The 18,938-nt window shown below is 37.8% G+C and overlaps 1 protein-coding gene across 3 annotated transcripts in view; it reads right to left on the minus strand.

The window, feature by feature from the left end:
- Positions 1–12,446, minus strand: part of LOC131029779 (uncharacterized) — a 60,883-nt gene extending 48,437 nt beyond the window's left edge. Inside the window, exons 1-2 of one of the 3 annotated variants that reach the window (XM_057960430.2) lie at positions 11,687–12,446; positions 10,889–11,140 (exon numbers count right to left, since the gene is read on the minus strand). In XM_057960430.2, coding sequence (XP_057816413.1) covers positions 11,689–12,264 — 576 coding nt within the window. In that variant the 5' untranslated portion in view covers positions 12,265–12,446 and the 3' untranslated portion in view covers positions 10,889–11,140; positions 11,687–11,688. Of the gene's footprint in view, positions 1–10,888; positions 11,141–11,686 lie in introns of those variants that run through there. The other 2 variants (XM_057960426.2, XM_057960435.2) reach the window with 2 other exon arrangements.
- Between the last annotated feature and the right edge of the window lie 6,492 nt (positions 12,447–18,938).

The following is an 18,938-nucleotide window of genomic DNA, read 5'->3' on the forward strand; positions in this document are numbered from 1 at the left end:
TGAATTCAAAGACCACAAAAATTCCTTCCTCGAGGAAGAATTGCGCCCAAGAAGAAGAAATTCCATGAAAGGTGAAAATTTGGCTAAGTGTCGGAAATTCCTTCCTTCAGGACAGAATTCCAGGAAAGGTGAAAAATTGATTAAGTGTTTGAAATTTCTTCCTTCAGGACATAGTTCTTGGAAATCATGAAAATTGGCTAAGGCATGAAGAATTTCCTTCCTCAGGGGTAAGGAACAAATTATTTCCAAAGGAGAATTCCTTCACAACATGAATTCCACGTCGGGATGAATTGAAGGTGGAAAAAACAATTTCTAAGGCAAGGAAGAAATCAAGGATGAATTGAACAAGAAATTTCCCCCCCAGGGAAAAATTTGAAAAATCCATTCTCGGGCATCAAGAATCATCCGAATTTGAAAATGATGGTAGATTTGGATTCGTAGGAGAATTCTCTCTCCTAGACTTGAAACCCTAATTTGTGGAAAATTCCTAAAAAATAGGAGATGTTGGAAAATCATTAAAAATCTCCTCCAAAGCAAGGAAAGTTCAAGAAACTTCAAGAAAATTCTTCATGGATCAAATTCTTCTCTCCTGAAGTTTTTTCTCTCCAAGGTTTTCTCGCCAGGTGGCAACCGAGTCAACGCATGCTGAATTAATGAAGCATCTCTTTGCATGCAGCCGTCACATTTATGGCATCATGGGCGATTTTTGCATGAAGGTACATTCATTGCATAGTGGGCACCTTTTGAATGTAATGGTTAATTAATGCTTCATGGGTGCCATTTTTGGAAGGAGTGTAATTAATTGTATATGGGCTTTATGGGGTATTTATTGCTGATTCCCACCTTGTTGCGTCTTGAGTGGGGAATCTTCTAGGGTGAAACCCTAATTAGGGTTTTGCATGTAATCGTGGTCTGAGGCCTATATAAAGGGGTGACCCCCTCATTTGTAAGAGGAGGGAGCCTTGCATGAAATTGTTGCGATAAGTTTTGAGATAATAACAGTGAAACATTGTTCTCTGATGGTGTCCACTTAAATTATTTTGTCAAAGCTTGCATGGTTTCACCTTCCTCACTTAGAGTAGAAGTAGTATAGTGCTTTGATTTCAATGGAGAATGTAATGGTGTCTGATGAATTTCCATGGTTCATACTTTTTGCATCTTGCTGATTGTAAGTTGCAGTGTAAAGTTAGTCTGAGCCCCTTAAATTCGTGCTAAGTTCGATTGTGGATAATCGTTTGGATTGTGTCGTTTTGGGTATTCAAATGTACTTTCTCGATTTGAAAATCCTCTAGCATCCCCAGAAGATTGCACCGGTTCTTGCGGAGTTGTAGTTAAACTTGGCGAAGCAGAGCTTGGTTTATTTGGAAGTTGTCCACCAGAGCACTATTCATTGTTATCACTGCCGTTAGGAGTAGATTTAGATCCTTTTAAACCCTTTCCCTTTTACTTTCAGTTCATTTTAGTCCATTCGAAGCAGCAGCATCGCAGAATTGTCATATCCGATAATGGAGTTCCAGCCACAACAAAGAAGTGAAAGAATGATGCAAACGTAAGGCCCCTTGGATTACCAGCAATCACATCAGCCAACTGAGTCACGTCCGTAGCATAAAGAAACCTTGGAGTCGATTGTCTGATCTTCCTGCAATCTTAGCACACAATCGTACTTTGATCAAGAGAGAGTGAAGTGACCATTGGGCAACTTTATTCTATGTTCGATGCTGTCATAAAAAACACGTCAACAGGACTCATTACACTTTAAAAAGGAGAATTTGTACTGTGGTGAGATGCTGAACTTGATTTCCTCACTCTTTGACGGAACTTGTCGTGTAGAAATGTTCCTCGGAGTAGAGCTATTCTACCTCTTCTTCTTCTCTTAACACTTATTGTACAGACTTGCCAAGGCTGCCTCCTTGATATCCACTTTTTAAAGCACTTCTTGCCAGAACTCGGAGATTCTTACCCCTATTTCAGCTATCTTAGTAAGTAAGCTATACTTTCAGTGTGTCAATCATTTTAATCAGATAATGTTCTATACCCTTTTCAAACTAACAAAAGTAGATTCAAGAGAAAATATTTTACCTTGGAATGCTTCATTCTCAACTTCCAGCATTGAACCAGCTTCCTTAGTTCTTTGTTCTCCTCTTGCACTTGCAAATGACAATCTTGGAGCTCTTCAAGCTTCCTCTTCAAGGGTTTGGTCATGGCTGCACTCTTCAAACCACAAATTCTCCAGATTTTGTCAAGCAATTTGCAAACAATCTTGCCATACACAAAAAATCCCAATGTATAACTAAAGCATATGCACCTTACTTCCAACAGAACTTATTGCTGCTCCCCATAAAGACATAGACCTTGCTTTGATACCAATATGATCATAAAATTAGTGGGGTTATGCTCATACAAAACTACAAGATGTTACCATGTCAAGATTTAGTGAAAAGCTACTAAATCAATGTATAAAGCCTTATTGTGGAAGATATTAGATGCAAATAGCAGTTGTTGCATATATTCTTCTTGTTTAATTAGAATGTGTACCTGTATTACATATCTTTGGCACTAATTAGATTCAATTTATAGCTTATTCAAGTGCTATGCTCAAAGTGCAACTCAGACCTTAATTATCCATACATTCAATGCAATTAACCATGGCAACATAATGAAATAAACTCACACGAAAACTAAAACAAAACCCACAACATAATTGTTTACCTTGGAAACCCCAATCTGGTGAAAACCAACATGGAATGTGGTCTGAGGACGCTTGATTATTTAACTCTCTAGTACAAGGTGGATAGAGGATAAATGAAAGTGAACTTCAATGTCGTAGTAGTTCTTATCTCTTCCTACAATTTTGTTTGAACTTCAATGTCGTAGTAGTTCTTATCTCTTCCTACAATTTTGTTTGAACTTCAATGTGGTAGTGTTGTGACGTATTCACACATCGCCCCATTGCAAATGGGGACCCCTACTTTTTGCTTTCTAAGGTTAGTTTCTTTGCTTGGTTGTCTGGTCTTGGCTATCAGCCTTTGCATTGGAGAGTTGCCAGGGGATCATTAGGATAGCAGGGTTTGCTTAAGTTGAAATTGATCAGTAGGTGGTCCAGGTTGGGGTCTCTTTGAAAGCCTTCACTAGGTCAGGCCTTTGCTCTTGTTTCTAGGTTAAGTCTTGATCGAGTTTGAGGAAGTCTTCATATCCTGCTAGGGTGGCCTTGCCTTTAAGATCTAGGGCATTTAGTCAAGGAAGTGATGAAGAATTTGAGTGAATTTCCTCAGAAACCTCTTTTGCTCCCAGTCTAGACCTCAAAGCTTGCTCATACATCTTGACTAAGTGAGGAATGACCTATTTTTGCCTTGTGAACAAGTTGGAACGAGATGGGATGAGGAAATTGAGTCTAAAAAACAAATTTCACTCCTGACCCTTCCAAAGGGTCCAAAGCGAAATTCCTAGATAGGTCTTGTCCTTCCAGGGGTACCCAGGCGAAATGGTTAAAATGCACTTTTCATCCAACTTTTGAGCCAGGAACTCCTTTAAGGTGGTTTGTTAGCATGTCTTGAGGTAAGAGCAATGTGATTGAGGGAGAAGTTTGAATGTTTGAGTGATATCTAAGGCAAATTCCTCAATTTCGCTCCTAACCCTTCCAAAGGGTCCAGAGCGAAATTTCCCAAAGGACCTAATTCTTCACCAAAGTCATTGAATGGTTGGGCAAATTTACAATAATATGGAAGGAAAAGGATCAAAGATCAAGTTTAAGACAAAACCAAGTGAAAAAGGAGGTGAATTGAGCCTAGATGAGCAATTTCACTCCTGACCCTTCCAAAGGGTCCAGAGCGAATTCCTTTATAAAGCATTCTACCTTGCTCAAACCTATGAACTAATCCTTTTCCCATGCATTTTTGAAAGCAAAGCACCTTGTTTTAATAGGGAAAGGTTGGAAATGAAGTCAATGAAGTGAATTTGAGCCTAAAACATCAATTTCGCTCTTGAACCTTCCAAAGGGTCCAGAGCGAAATTCTTAGAAAACCTTTTTTCCTCACCACTTTGATAGCAAGTTGGCTTGAATATGACAAGATAAAGGAGAAATGGAGAGGTACCTAGGCAACTTGAATAAGAATTCAGCCTGAAAATGCAATTTTCGCTCCTGACCCTTCCAAAGGGTCCAGAGCGAAATCCTTAACTAGACTCTCTATTTTGCCTAATGCACTAAGAGGACCTTGTTTTGAGCTAAATAGATGGTGAATTGACTTGATTATGGTAAGAGGAGATTTGATAAGTAAAGTTTGAGGTGAGTGGGAGGAAAAGAAGTGTGAAATGAGCCTAAGGAAGAATTTCGCTCCTAACCCTTCCAAAGGGTCCAAAGCGAAATTTCTTAAAACACCTATTTTCTCCTTGTTTAAGGTCGAATTCTTAGTTCCTAAGGCATGGTTGAGAGGAGATGGATATATTCTTGCCCTAAGAAGTGAATTGAAGTGGAGGAAATGATGGATTTAAGCCTAAAAGACAAAATTCACTCCAGACCCTTCCAAAGGGTCCAGAGCGAATTTTCCTAAGACCCTCCCTTTTGCTTCAAAAATGGACTAATTTCATGTCTTGGGACCTCAACTAGGACGTTATCATGCTTTGGAAACAATTGAAGTAAAGAAAATGATGAGAAAGTGAAGGAAAATTGAGCAAAATAGCTAATTCGCTCCTGACCCTTCCAAAGGGTCCAGAGCGAAATTTTTCAAGCTCCTAACCCTTCCAAAGGGTCCAGAGCGAAATTCCTAAAAACTCCTTTTGCTCCCAATTTTGTATCAAGCCTAGTGTTGATTGAGGTGGATTGAACTTAGAGGCATCCTTAGGCATGCATTTGAGTAAGTTGTGGTCACAAAATGTGAAGAATTTGTCCTAAAATGCAAATTTCGCTCCTGACCCTTCCAAAGGGTCCAGAGCGAAATTTCCTAAAACCTCTATTTCCTCCTTGTTCAAGCCAAGATCTTGATTTCTAAGGCATGTTTGGGAAAGAATTAATATGTACTTGCCTTTGAAAGGTGATTTAAGGCAATGAAGTGATGGAATTGAAGCTAAATCACAAATTTCGCTCCTGACCCTTCCAAAGGATCCAGAGCGAAATTCCTTATAAGTCATGTCCTTGGCCAAGGTCCAAAGCGAAATTTATTAAAACACTATTTGCTCCTTGTTTGAAGCCTAGATTTTGTCCCTATGGCGTAAAATTGATGTATTCTTGCCTTAAGAAGAGATTTGAGGCAAAGAAATTGTGAAAATTGAGCTAAAATGCAAATTTCGCTCCTAACCCTTCCAAAGGGTCCAAAGCGAAATTCCTAGGAGGTCTAATGTTTTGACTAGGTCTTTGAGCAAAACCCATTCTAAAACAATTTTGGAGGCAAATGATTTGAGCTTGGTCTAATTGAGCAACTTTGTCCAATTTCGCTCCTGACCCTTCCAAGGGGTCCAGAGCGAACTTCACTATAGGGCCTGTCCCTAGAGAGGATCTTGAGCAAATTTCATTCTAATGCCTTCTTGTTGATGATTTAAGGTGAGAAATATCATGATAGACCAAATATATCATGTATACTTAATCATCCTTTGTTTGTTTTGCAGATTAATAAAATCAAGATGGAGGAGGATCAGGCCAGGACAAGGAAGACCTATTCAAGTTCCATCATCATCAAGGACACTTCAAATGCATGGAGGAGGACTCAAGGTGCTTCTAAAGTGTTGGAAGACTTCAAGTGTTCAAGGAGTTGCAAGCTATCCTCAAGATCTTCATTCTACCACATGAAGAAACCACAAGATGACAGAGAAGAAGGATCTTAAAGCACTTCAAGGCGAAGTATGCAACCAAAGGAGGAGTGACTTGACCGTGAGTTGGCCTCATCAAACACATGGGAGTCAAGGAGGTACATCATTCATCGCATCAAAGACAGAGGAGGATCAACCAAGGCACAAACATCAGACAAGGTGGCATCCCAGTCACTATTCCTCCAATCAGATAGCTCCACCTCAGCATGTCCAGATTCAATGTACCTGACTCACCAGTGATGGCACAAACTTCGAGGCACCTACCCCTGACATCTATTGGTCCACACTCATGGAATGTAATTTTCTTATTGGCTAAAGGAGTTTGTTGTAACAAACCCTAATTAGGGTTTCTATCTTGTAATTCTAGCCATTCATTCTCAATCAATCTGAGTCGTTGAATTGTAAAGAGCTCTCTATATAAGGCTCTGGCTCTTCATTTGTAAAGGTTAATAGTCAGAGATTAGTTAATAGTTAGTAGCTAAGAGTTAGTAGCTAGAATAGTGAATAGAATAGCAATAGAGTAGATTAGGAAGAGAAGGCAAGAAATTGTTGTCTTGGTTGTAAAAAGACTCCATTTTCATTGAAGATATGGTGAAGTGTGTTGTTTCTTTGCAATATGCATGGTCTCTTGTTGAATCTTCATTCTTAGATGGTAAATAATTAGATTGAATGAAGGAGGTTATTGAATGCACTCGCATGGAATCCGCCTAGTCCAAACCACTAGCCTCTTCCTAACTGTAAGTGCGCCCTGCGTGGTCAACTGGCATAGAATGAGCTCAATCTCGAGTCGTCACACGTTTATTGTTCATGCATTATCTTGAATGGTGATCAATGTCTGATGGTGTACGATTTGAACATATTCGAAGCATCCCTTAGAAGATCGCACTGAGTTGGTGTTGAATTGTTCAGCCTAATGGTGAGACCAAGCCCATTAGGACTCCACCTAGTCATTCATCCATCTCTCGCATTCTAGGTCTTAGAGTAGACTTTTTGAGCCCTGTATCTTTTGATGTTTCTTTATCTTCCAGCCAGTAGATAGGATTCAAGTTCCAGCAGATTAAACACTCAAGCCATCAAACATAAGTCCCCTTGTGATTCCAGCATAATCACATTAGACCAAATTGAGCTTATCCACATGTAGAGAACCTACATCATTCAGGCAAATCTTCAGCATTTGAATAACTTTGTTCAAGAGAGGATAAGATACCTTGGTATTTTATTATGTGTTCGCATGTGCATGAAAAACATAGCAACAGGCAGTAGTCCTTATCTCTTCCTACAATATTGTGTAGCTTTTCCAAGATTAGATCCCCATTATACATTTATTGTATAATGCCTCCTCAGATACTTTTGCCATTGAATACCTCTCCAATGTCCTTTTTCCTCCTCTCTGGATATTTGTATAATGAATCTGATGTTTTAATACCAATGGTTGCAATGTCCCTTCCTCTTCCCATTCAACATGTTTTGCTATGGAAACTTTCATTTCTTAAGCCTATTACATAGAAATACAATGGCTAACATTGTTTTCATGAGGAATGCCTTGACACTAAGCTCCAAAGATTCTCGTATGAGAAACAATCAAAATCTTCAATAACATCTAGGTTACCGGGTTCGCCTCTGGGCCCCCCTGGTAGGGGTCCTGGTTCGACCGGGTCCATGGTACGGGTCCGGTTTGAACTAGGTTCGACCAGGGTTCGAAAAACCCAAAGGTGGTTCGACCCTGGTCGAACCCAGTCGAACCCGAGCAGACCCAGGTCGAACCTGGGCGGCTGGGCGACCCATAAAGTCCAAAAATAATGCAAATTTAATTTTTTTTTCAATTCTGCCTTGTAAAAAGTGAAAGTTATAACCTAAAAGTGACTTCTAAAACATTTTATTCACTCATTTCACCTCATTTGTGTTGCAAACAAAAGTTTTATGAGAGCAGGTTGAAGAAAGGGTGAACAAAATTTGGCTTCCAAGATCAAAGAGGAGTTGAAGACTGACTTTTGAAGCTTCAACAAGTGTTGCAGCATCATTTCCATACATTTTCAAGCTTCCATTGGCTGCAAGAGGTAGGTTTTTTAACATTTTTTTCCAACTATTTTTGTTTCACAAATTGTCAAACATGAAACTTGAATTTTTTTTCATTATTTAGTTTTTGTTTTTGAATATATTTATATTATTTCTTGCCATAGGAACTAGAATGGCATCTACATCTTCCTCCATTGGCAATGAACAAATAATTGCAAAACAAAGAAATGATCCAAATTCTCCCTTATGGAAATATGTGGACATTATAAAACAACTTCCGGGAGGTGGGGGATTCCGTTGGAAATGCCATGGATGTGATATTGAACGTAATAGTTCATATTATCGGTTGGTAGGCCATTTGTGTGGAATAAAAGGAAGAGGCATCAAAAAATGCCCTGGAAAAAATGGTAAACCTATACCAGATGAGACAGTGATGAAATATATTAGGGAGCATGAGGCGGCAAAAGAGAGGGAAGCCCGTAAATTGAACCAAACCGCATCAAAGAAAACAACGGGAATGCAAGGCCCTTCTAATCCCAATATTGTAGTAGAGGACCACCCCTTCTTTGCAACAAATGAACCTCAAAGTGAACCACCCTTGACACGTAAAAGAACAAAGGGGCCTTTAGAAACCGCATTCCAAAATGAGAGTAGAGACAATGCTGACGAAGATATAGTAAGGTGCATTTATGCAAATGGGTTGTCATTCCATGTTGTTCGCTCCCCATATTGGAAGCAAATGATAAAAAATGTTAATGAGGCTCCAAGAGGGTATAAGGGCCCCGGTTATGAGAAGGTACGTGGAACATTATTGGAGAAAGAGGTGAAGAGGGTTGAAGATGCATTGAAACCCATAAGGGATTTATGGGTTGAGACAGGTGTAACAATTGTTTCAGATGGGTGGAAAGATGCTAAAAACCGTCCCTTGATCAATGTCATAGCGGTGTCCCCTAAAGGGGCAATGTTTTTGAGAGCTGTGGATTGTGAGGGCCAAATAAAAGATGGCCAATTTATTGCAGAAATTCTCATGTCTGCCATTGAGTCTGTGGGACCCCGCAATGTTGTCCAAGTTATAACGGACAATGCAAAAAATTGTAGAGTTGCTGGTTTGTTGGTTGAGCAACGCTATGATCACATCTTTTGGACACCTTGTGCGGTACATTCACTCAATCTTATGCTAAAAAGGATTGGGCAAAAAATAAAATGGATCAGAGATGTGTATGCAGAGGCTGAGGACATCCAGATGTTCATCACAAACCACCACATGTCTCAAGGGATTTTTAGAACCTATTTGAATTTGGAGCTATTGAAGGTAAGTGAAATAGTAATTTAATTTTACATTTTCTGATTTTTTTTAATTTTCAATGTTCATAATATCATTGTGTAAGCTATATTGTGTATTCTTCTTTAAAGTTTGGCTTTATTTTTTAATCATTTGGCATTAATTTGTGTTATAGGTTGCTGAGACCCGTTTTGCATCAAACACAATCGTCTTAAGACAACTTGTGAAAGTTAGAGTGGCACTATGCAATATGGTGATCAGCACCAATTGGACTATATGGAAGCAGAGTAGCACTAAGAGGGCAAAAAAATTAGGGATAGAATATTGAATGAGAAATGGTGGGATCTTGTTACATATCTCCTAAGTATCACTAAGCCCATCATGAGCATGATTCGCTATACAGACATGGATAGGCCTTGCATAGGTGAGATTTATGATGGCATTGACTCAATGCTTGAAAAAATAAAGGTCACTATAAATGAAAAAGAGAATGATCCCCAAGAGAAATTCTTCAAAGAACTAGAAGTAATTATTGTAGAAAGGTGGAATAAGATGACCACTCCTTTGCACCTTCTTGCCTATGCCTTGACACCTAAGTACTATAGTAATTAGTTTCTTGATAAACCAGGAAGGATTCCACCATGGAGAGATCTAGAAGTATCTGATGGGTACAAGGCAGCATTTTTTAGACTATATCCCGATGATGATTTGCGAGATGTTGTTACAAATGAGTTCATAGAATTCGCAAATGGGAATGGTCTAAGTGTTGATGCACTTCGTCATAGATCCAAGAAGGATGCTCATAGCTGGTGGTACTTCCATGACACATGCTTCCAACACCTACAACCCCTCGCTATAAAAGTTTTATCACAAGTAAGTTTAATTAATTAAAATTTTAAATTTACAAGTTTTAGTTTATTTATAGTTTACTTTGTCTTCATTGGTTGCTAGTAATTTTATTTTTATTAATGTATAACTTTAATTGTTTACTTTGTCTTCATAGGTTGCTAGTTCATCTGCTTCAGAAAGAAATTGGAGCACATACTCTTTCATCCACTCAGTAAAGCGCAATAGGCTGCTATCAAAAAGAGCGGAGAATTTAGTATATGTGCATTCCAACCTACGTCTTCTTTCACACAAACAACGTGACTACACACAAGGGGAAACAAAGATGTGGGATATAGAGCCAGAGCATACTGATTTGGATGCTCCTGCTTCTCAGCTTCTTGCATTGACACTTGATGACTCGGAAATTGAGCCAACTTATAGTGCAAGTGCAAGTGGCATTGGCTCATCTAATGCCAATGTCAATGAGGAGGAGGAGGAGGAGGAGGATGAATTAGATGATCCATTTGATGATTAAACTTTAAGTTTATATTGTTGAAAGTTGAAACAATGATACTTGAATATTTTGTCATTTTGATATTAAACTTGATGTACATGATGCTATGATTACAAGTTTATGTTTGTTTTGTTGTTTATATGATGCTATGTGACATGCAAATTTTAATTCATGCTTATAGGCTTCACAAATATCAAAATATATATATATATATATATATATATATATATATATATATATATAAAAAAATAAAATAAAAAATTGACATGTTTTTGTACTAACGAACCCAAACCCCTTTTCAAAATTTTGCCGAACCGGCGTACCGGGTTCTTCGAACCCGAACCGGTAACTTAGAATAACATTACTGATCAGATTCAAACTTAAATGGACTATAAAATTGCAAAAAAGAAGTAATTCAACAGTCAAAGTCTCCACAAGTAACAGTTGACCATCAAAGTCTCAACAGTAAAACAAGCAAGAAGTATCATTTGAAATTCTAAGACCTTAAAAACTGGGATTACAAGTTTACCCAAAAAACTTAAAGAGGAATTATTTAACAAAGAAAGTCCTCACAGCTAACCCAGAGCCAGATCTGCCATATTCCAAAATGCTGCAGTAACAGCTTATCGTATGTTTAGAGATTGATGTATAACAGAGAAGAGAATTCTAACAGTATACTTGGAGTTCTTCATGCTGTGAGCCTGCAATTGCAGAAAACAGTGCCTCAAAAAACAGTGAATACTGTTCAACCAAATCAAAGCCTTTCTTGATATGTTTGTACGTTGAAATTGAGACTCGGCTGCACGGTATTGTGTCTCATGTTTTGTCAACGAATAGCGTAATGTAGACGTGCAATGAAAAATACATAACAAACTCTAAAATTTCAAAAAACAGCAACGCGCGGCTTCACGAAGTTTTTGCGCATCCAATCTTTTACAAAATAGATTTTCATATATTTAAGTTTTAAGCCATAGAAGATTTGTCCCCTTGAACTGAGCTGTGCTACTGGTTTTTATTGGGTTTTTCCTATTAAAGAAGGGTTTCTACAAAAATGTATTATTTTAAAATTGAACTGAAGCAAATTGTAATGTCAAATAACTTTTCAATACTTCAAATCTTGCAGGGTGAACATTAACGTAAATGATTTCAATTTCTCTGTTTCACAGGTCCTTCTACTACCTTTAACAAGCTTATCGAGTATGGAAGTCTCAAACATTAATAACATTTCAACAAATGGGGGCACATACCTCTATCGTCCGCCAACTAAAGGCAGGGTTGGGGTTTTTTCCACTTTGGCAGTGGGATGGCCAAGCAGAATAACATAGCCTCGTTTCTTGAACTCAAGCATGGCAGCAGCAACATCTGTTTTCGTAGAGCATAAAAGAATCTTGGAGGGAGGAGGATTGTTAAGGGCAAACCCAAAGATATCTGTGACAATGGCTTTACCAATCCAAGGGGGTTTCACAACTGACACCTCAACTGAATTATCTCCATCGATGACACTGAATCTGTTCCATTGCTCCTGAAGATTGAGAATAACAGTAGAGGCTGCATCTTCATAGGCTCTGAAAGTAGTGATGGGTTCATTATGTCCACCTTTACGCAGAAATTTTGTGATGTTAAGTGCAACGTCTCGCACGGAAAGTCCCTCCGGAACGCCACAGCTCTGTAAGTCCCAGAAAACACCCAGCCTGGCTTCGCTTGTATTAACCAAGGGAATATTACTGTATCTCCTCTTCAACACTGACAGTGATGTACCTTGCACAATGCAGGACATTCTGCACAAAAACTTAGCCCCACGATCAACACTGTGACCTATCGCCATTCAATCGCTGGTCCACTTACCCCAATTGTGTGATAAAGATGCAAATCTAAGATGGATCCCAAAGAATCGGGCCTGGCAGCCTCCTCTTCCTTGGAGTATTTGAAATCCTTCTTGATTTATTTCAAAAGCATAAATGATATTGGTTTCCTTTTTTCTAAATAAGTGAGGATTCTTCTCGTTGGTGAGAGGGTTATTACCTATTGACTTTGCTGGAATTCAGAAATTAAGAAATATATGGATCTTTGCCATTTTTTTTTGTAATTGAGAAATTAAGAAATATATGGATCTTTGCCATTTTTTTTTTTTAATTAATAATTAAATGTAAAAATAAGTGTCTAGTAGTCGGTATTTGTCTTTATGATATTTGTTGTCTAGTCCATAGATAGGTAATTTATAACAATTTATATACTTGTTTAAATATTAGTAAGTATATTTTTCATTTATGGAACTTCACGGGTTGATTCATTGTCCAACTTGCAGACAAATGTTCAATGGACAATACTTGATAATTAACTTTGATGGGGTGGCTAGCGGCAACCTTGGACCATTCAAGGTTGGATGTATACTAAAAGTTCATGATGGCAAGATTTTGGCAACTGAAGCTTAGAAATTCCCAACATAAACAAACAAGGAAGCAAAGTTGTTGGTGGTCTGCTTTGAGATTCAATTGTGTAACAGACTTGGATTTTTGAAATTGCACCTAAAAGGAGATTCTTTGATTATGATAAATGCAATTCGTTGTCATTCTAGACGAATTAGAAGTTGTATAAGCTTATCCCATGCTTTCAGCTCAAGTTGGCCATCTTCAAGGATTTTGAAATCTCCCACGTATACTGTGAGAGAAACATGGAGGTAAACAAGTTGTCAAAAGTGACAATGGACATGAAGACCAACATTAATGGATTGGATTTGGCAGACCTATCCAACGAAATGTTCGAATTGGCAAAAAGGATGCTCAATAGCATCACTTTTATGTCCAAGGAAGAGGAATATTAATTGAGGAAGGGAGAATTGATAGAATTTTAAAAGATGAATAACCTAGAATACCTAATGCAAATGAATAGAAACAAAATTGTGAATGTAAATGATACAAGATCAAAATAACAACACAGAATCAGCCTCCAAGAGAGAACTACAAATGCTAAAGAAGCAAAATAGCATTAAGAGAATGCAAGAGCAAAATCTGCAAAATGCAATTACAATGCCATAGAATGAAATACAAACACTAGCTAGGAGTGAGTATATATACGAAATGAGAGAGAGGAGGGGTGGCAAATATGGCCAATGGAAAGAGACCACCACAATAACCTAAAAAAGACAAGTGTAACTCCCATGGAAGATGTTGACACCTTGCACCCACTCACACTAATACTCCCTTTATTAATCCTAAGAAAGCTTAATTAAAAGTGTAAAAAAAACTAGGAATAGGAAAATAAATAACCAACTAGGAAATAAAAAACCTACACTAACACCCCTCCTTAAGCACATCTTATGTGGGTGAAAAGATGATGGATCCTGACAAGTGATGCTAGATTAAGTACCTATGTACAAAGAATTCCTCCGCAAAGAGAAGAAGAAGTGCCCCCCCCCTCCCAAAAATAAAGAGAAATCGTCGCCCTCCCCCCACCCCCCACTGCAAAGACTGAGAAGGGAGGGGCGGGCGATGGGGGACTAAGAAGCCCTCCCAAAGAGGACACCTACCACTCCCCCAACAAAGCTCACAAATAAAGGAAATTGCTCTTAGTGAGGGGTTTGGTGAAGATGTTTGCTACCTGATTTGACGTTAGATAGTACATGAGATCAATGATCTTCTCATGAATTAACTCCCAAATGTAGTGCATGTGGATCTCAATGTGTTTGGTCCTCTAATGATGGACCAAATTAAGAGATATTTGTATGGCACTCTAGTTGTCACAAAAAAAATTGATTGTAGACTTCTAAAAGGCAATGTCAAACTCAATGAGAATGTTCTGAAGCCAAATAGCCTCAATAGTAGCATTAAATGCTCCTTGATACTCAACCTCTATCGATGAAAGAGAAATTGCAAATTACTTCTTGCTCAACCAACAAACTGGACCAAAACCAAGAGAGAAGCAATATCCTGAAGTAGACTTGTGATCATGAGAATCGCTTGCCCAATACGAATTTGTTTATCCCACCAAGTCAAAATCCATGCTTGTTGCATAGTGAATCTCATTACTATGAGTACCTTGAATGTAGTGAAAAATCCTCTTAGCTACTTTCCAATGTAGCTCATGGGGCCCCTGCATGAATCGAGAGACCATGCCTACAACATATGAAATGTCAAGTCTCATGTGAGTCAAGTATACGAGACTACTGACAAGTTGTTGATACAAAATGTCATCCACCAAAGGTGAAGAACACTTAGCCTCAAGTTTGACCCCAATAGAAATAGAGTTGGAGCAGGCTTATAGTCAGCCATGTGAAATCTAGAGAGCATATAAAAAGCATACTTAAGTTGTGCAAGGAATATCCCTAAAGAAGACTAAGTGATTTTAATCCCTAAGAAGTAGTTTTAAAATCCCAAGTCTGACATCAATAAATGATCATGAAGGGCAATTTTCACTACTTGAATGGTGGATGAGTGACTCCCTATGATCAACAAGTCATCAACGTAGAGAACCAAAAAGGTGAGAGTATCATCCTTCTACAAAAAATAGACATTTAGATTAGAATGGCAATGTATGTCTTAGCATACCAAGCTCGAGGGGCTTGTTTGAGGCCATGGAGAGACTTCTGAAGATGAAAAACAAGTGAAGGGTCCTAAATGAACCCCCATGGCTGCTCCATATATATCTCATCTTGAAGGTTATCATGAAGAAAAGAAATCTTTACATCCATTTTATGAACTTCCCATTTATGAGTTGCAACAATAGCAAGGACAAGTCAAATGGAATTCAATTTGGCGTCTGGTGAAAAAGAATTATAGTCAATCCCAAGAACCTAAGAGAATCCTGTAGCAACTACCTATCTGATGAAAATTTTGTATGATAGATCCACTTCTATCAAACAAGTTTTATTCTTTTAGGAAGAGGGACTAGATCCCAAGTGTGGCTCCTCTCCAAGTAACTAAACTCTTCTTGCATAGCTACATCCCACTCAGAGATACCTAAAGCTTCCCAAAAAGATTGTGAGTCAAAATCTAAAGCAATAAAGAGATTTGGAGCCTGTTGAAAGTGTGACCTTGTTCTTCTAGTATCTGAAGGATCACCAACCCAATCACCTACTGATTCTAGTGTCTTATGAGACCAAAGAGGTCCCGAGACTAGATAATTTAGAGGAGAATTAACATTCTTTAAAGGATGATTATGGGAGGAATGTGAATCCTCATCATCACTATTTCCATCTTAAGTGGAGAAAGAAGAATCCTCATCAAAGTTGTCATCTTAGTGGAGAAAAAAGACTCCTCATCAAAAGTAGAAAGATTAAGATCCTTTGAAGATCTATCATTATGATGTAATATCTCCAATGTGATAGTGGATGGAGAAGTGGTAGAAGAAGAGCTAGCATGACTCTCCTCATAATGAACACTCTTCTTAATGAACAACTCCCGAGTGGTATGACCAAGAAACATGTAGCCTTTGACATCATCTAGATATCCAACAAATATGCAAGGCTTATTCTATAAATCCATGACCCTGCATTTTTTTGTGAGAATATGGGCCTATACTCAAGAACCAAACACGCAAAAGTGCTTAACTAAGGATTTCTAACTAGTCCAAGCTTCAAAGGCATTCACCCCCTCTACAACTTTGTGAGGGACTTGGTTTTGGATACAACACGCACAGTTAATGGCTTCTACCCAATATAGTGGTGCCAAAGATTTAGAGTGTATCATATAATTGGTCATTTCTTTTAAGGACTATTTTTTCTTTCTGCAACTCCATTTTTTTTAGGACAATAGGGAACTATATGTGATACAGGGACTTGTGGAGGTCATAATTTTTGAGTTGGTTGTCTATTTGGGCTGAAATTTTGCATGGAGAAGCATCTCAAAGAGTTTTAAAAGATGCTAATAGAATCTATTTGATTGGACCAAATCTTGACACATTTTTGGGGCAAAATCCCTTCCATGGGGGCTTCACTTAGTGAACTTGGGTTATATCACATGTGTTCATAGCTTGCTAAAGAATCTCCCTATTTTCAAAAAGATTTCCCTAAATTCCTTTTTTATCACCCCCTCCCAATACATATCCTAAATTAAAACCCCCTTATTTTCACCAAATATTGTATTTTTTCATAGCCCAAGTTAAAAATCCCCCTAATTTCACCAGATAGGCAATATATTGTTTTTTGATTTTTTGGAAATTAAACCCCCCAATCTGAATGCACATGATATAATATTGTCTAGCCAATGAAGCCCTCATGATTCCTTCATCCAAGGCCTCAAATTGGGCTTTTAGTGTTTTTTGGGGATTTTCTAGAATTTAATTTTCAATTATATTTTATTTTATGCATGTAATTACTGTAGCAAGTTGATAGATAGTGTCAATTGAATTATATTTTAATAATCAATAACATTCAGAGTCATCTAGATAGATTTGAAAATTACCAAAAGTGACAAATTTTTTATCTTGTAAAATATGCCAAAAAAGGGAAATTTTTGGATTGTAGTTAACATAGGCTTATTTTTCATTGTAGTGCAGAATGGTTAGAGAATAATGAAGAATAGTTAATCTAATTTTTGAGTTTCTTATGTGTCTCTTTTTCTTTAGTTTAATGCTAATGCTTAGTTGTAAGTTGGTTTTGTCATTTGATATCAGAGTGGGAAGATGATTGGGAGAGGAAGAGGAAGAGGTCTTGCCTAGATGCATAGAGATATGCAAACCCTCCAAAGGTAAATAGAAAATCTTACGAATATGATGAAAAACCAGAGAATTAGACAAAGAGGAGATGACTTTGACCAAGAATTAGACCAAGGAGATATAGGTTGACACAAAGAACTTGAAGAAGAACAATTAGATCACATGAATTTTGAAGAGATGATTCTTAGAGCATTAGAAGGAAAGAATGAAGGAATGAAATGTTGGATATTGTTGGCCATTGTTTCTGCTAGGATATGTTGTTGTCATTGATGTCAACATATTCTTGTGATTTGATCTGGTGATTGCAGATTGGGAACATTTTATGATCCGGTTTTGCAGTTTGTTTATTTGATAAGTGTATTGCAGAGTTCAGTATTCCCTCCAGTATATTCTGGTGTGATCAGATCGAGTGTTGATTTTTTGGGATATTGTTTGGGATGGTCTTGTGCATCTTCATTTCAGATGGATCGTGATTTGGTGCTTCGCAAGTTATCTTTCTTCATGACAATTGTTGATTGGTTGTGTTCTTGAGTTTCAGATGTTGATCGATGAAGATTTGATAAGTGGTGTTGGTGCAGTTGTTTCTGATGATTCTAACATGCTTTTTGGTGTTTTCTAATTGTGTCCTATTTGTTTTTATGATCCGCATTGATCATTGTGCAAGTATTTGGTGATTTTGCTGAATCGATAATGCTTTTCATGTTATGCAGTATTTTTGGTGGTGTAGCGTGTTGCGGTTACTCTTGGCGTGATTTCCAGTGGAGTTAAGCATTTGAGAATTTGATTTAGGTCCATGTTATGTCATGTATATGATTATATTGGTCCGATGGTCAATCTTTGTACCATGTGATGTAATTTTATAATTGTGAGTTGAGGGTTTAGTCGACCTTGTTATCAAGGTTGATGAATTGTATAAATAGGTGATATATTCATGTAATTTAGGTGTCGAGGTTGTGTTTGCATTATCTAAGAGTGGTGTATGTGTGATCAAATGACTCATCTTTTAGGGTTGTGATTTAGGAGAGATTGGTGTTGTTGAGTAGACAATTGTGCTTAACCGGAATTGTAATCAGGCATTTGGAGATGATATTCTTTCAGTTCATTTCTTCTGGATTGTATTTTGAATCTTGCTATAAGTCAACGAGACTTCCCTGAGGGTTGTATCCTTCTGGGTCATTGTATTTGAGCAGTGAGTTCTAGGCAGTGTGCCTGAATGCATGTGCATTCCCGATTGTAATATTTCACATACTACTGTAGAGTATCATCTTACTATGGGCAGGTTCCCACCGTGGTTTTTCCCTTAACCAGGCTTTCCACATCAAAATCTTGGTGTTGTGTGTTGTGTTATTAATTTGATTATCTTTCTTATTGCTGCAGTTTATCAGATCTGTGTTTGTGGTTAAGTTTGTTAATCTGGTGAAGACTGATTCACCCCCCCCCTCTTAGTCTTCCTTCATTGATGCTGCCAACATCAAAATTAAAGTTTCAAAGTATGCAAGTAATTTAATAGTAGAGGAGCTAATCGATTGGTTGATTGATATGGGGAAATTATTTGAATGGAAGTTAAATTTGCATGCATCATGTTTAAGGGTCATGCAATGATCTTGTGGGATCATTTACAAAAAACAATGAGCTAGGAAGGGAAAGGATAATATTGAGACCCGAAACAAGATGGAGAAGAAGTTGAGAGAAAAATTTATGCCCATAGATTATGCCAAACCCTCTTTTGTAGGTTTCAAAATGTAAAACAAAACTTATCTGCTATACAAGATTATACAAATGAATTTTGCAAGTTGTTTATCCATGTTGAACATCAAGAAACAGATGAACAAATGGCTACTAGGTATG

This window comes from Cryptomeria japonica, chromosome 10, assembly GCF_030272615.1.
Source record: "Cryptomeria japonica chromosome 10, Sugi_1.0, whole genome shotgun sequence".
Taxonomy (NCBI): domain Eukaryota; kingdom Viridiplantae; phylum Streptophyta; class Pinopsida; order Cupressales; family Cupressaceae; genus Cryptomeria; species Cryptomeria japonica.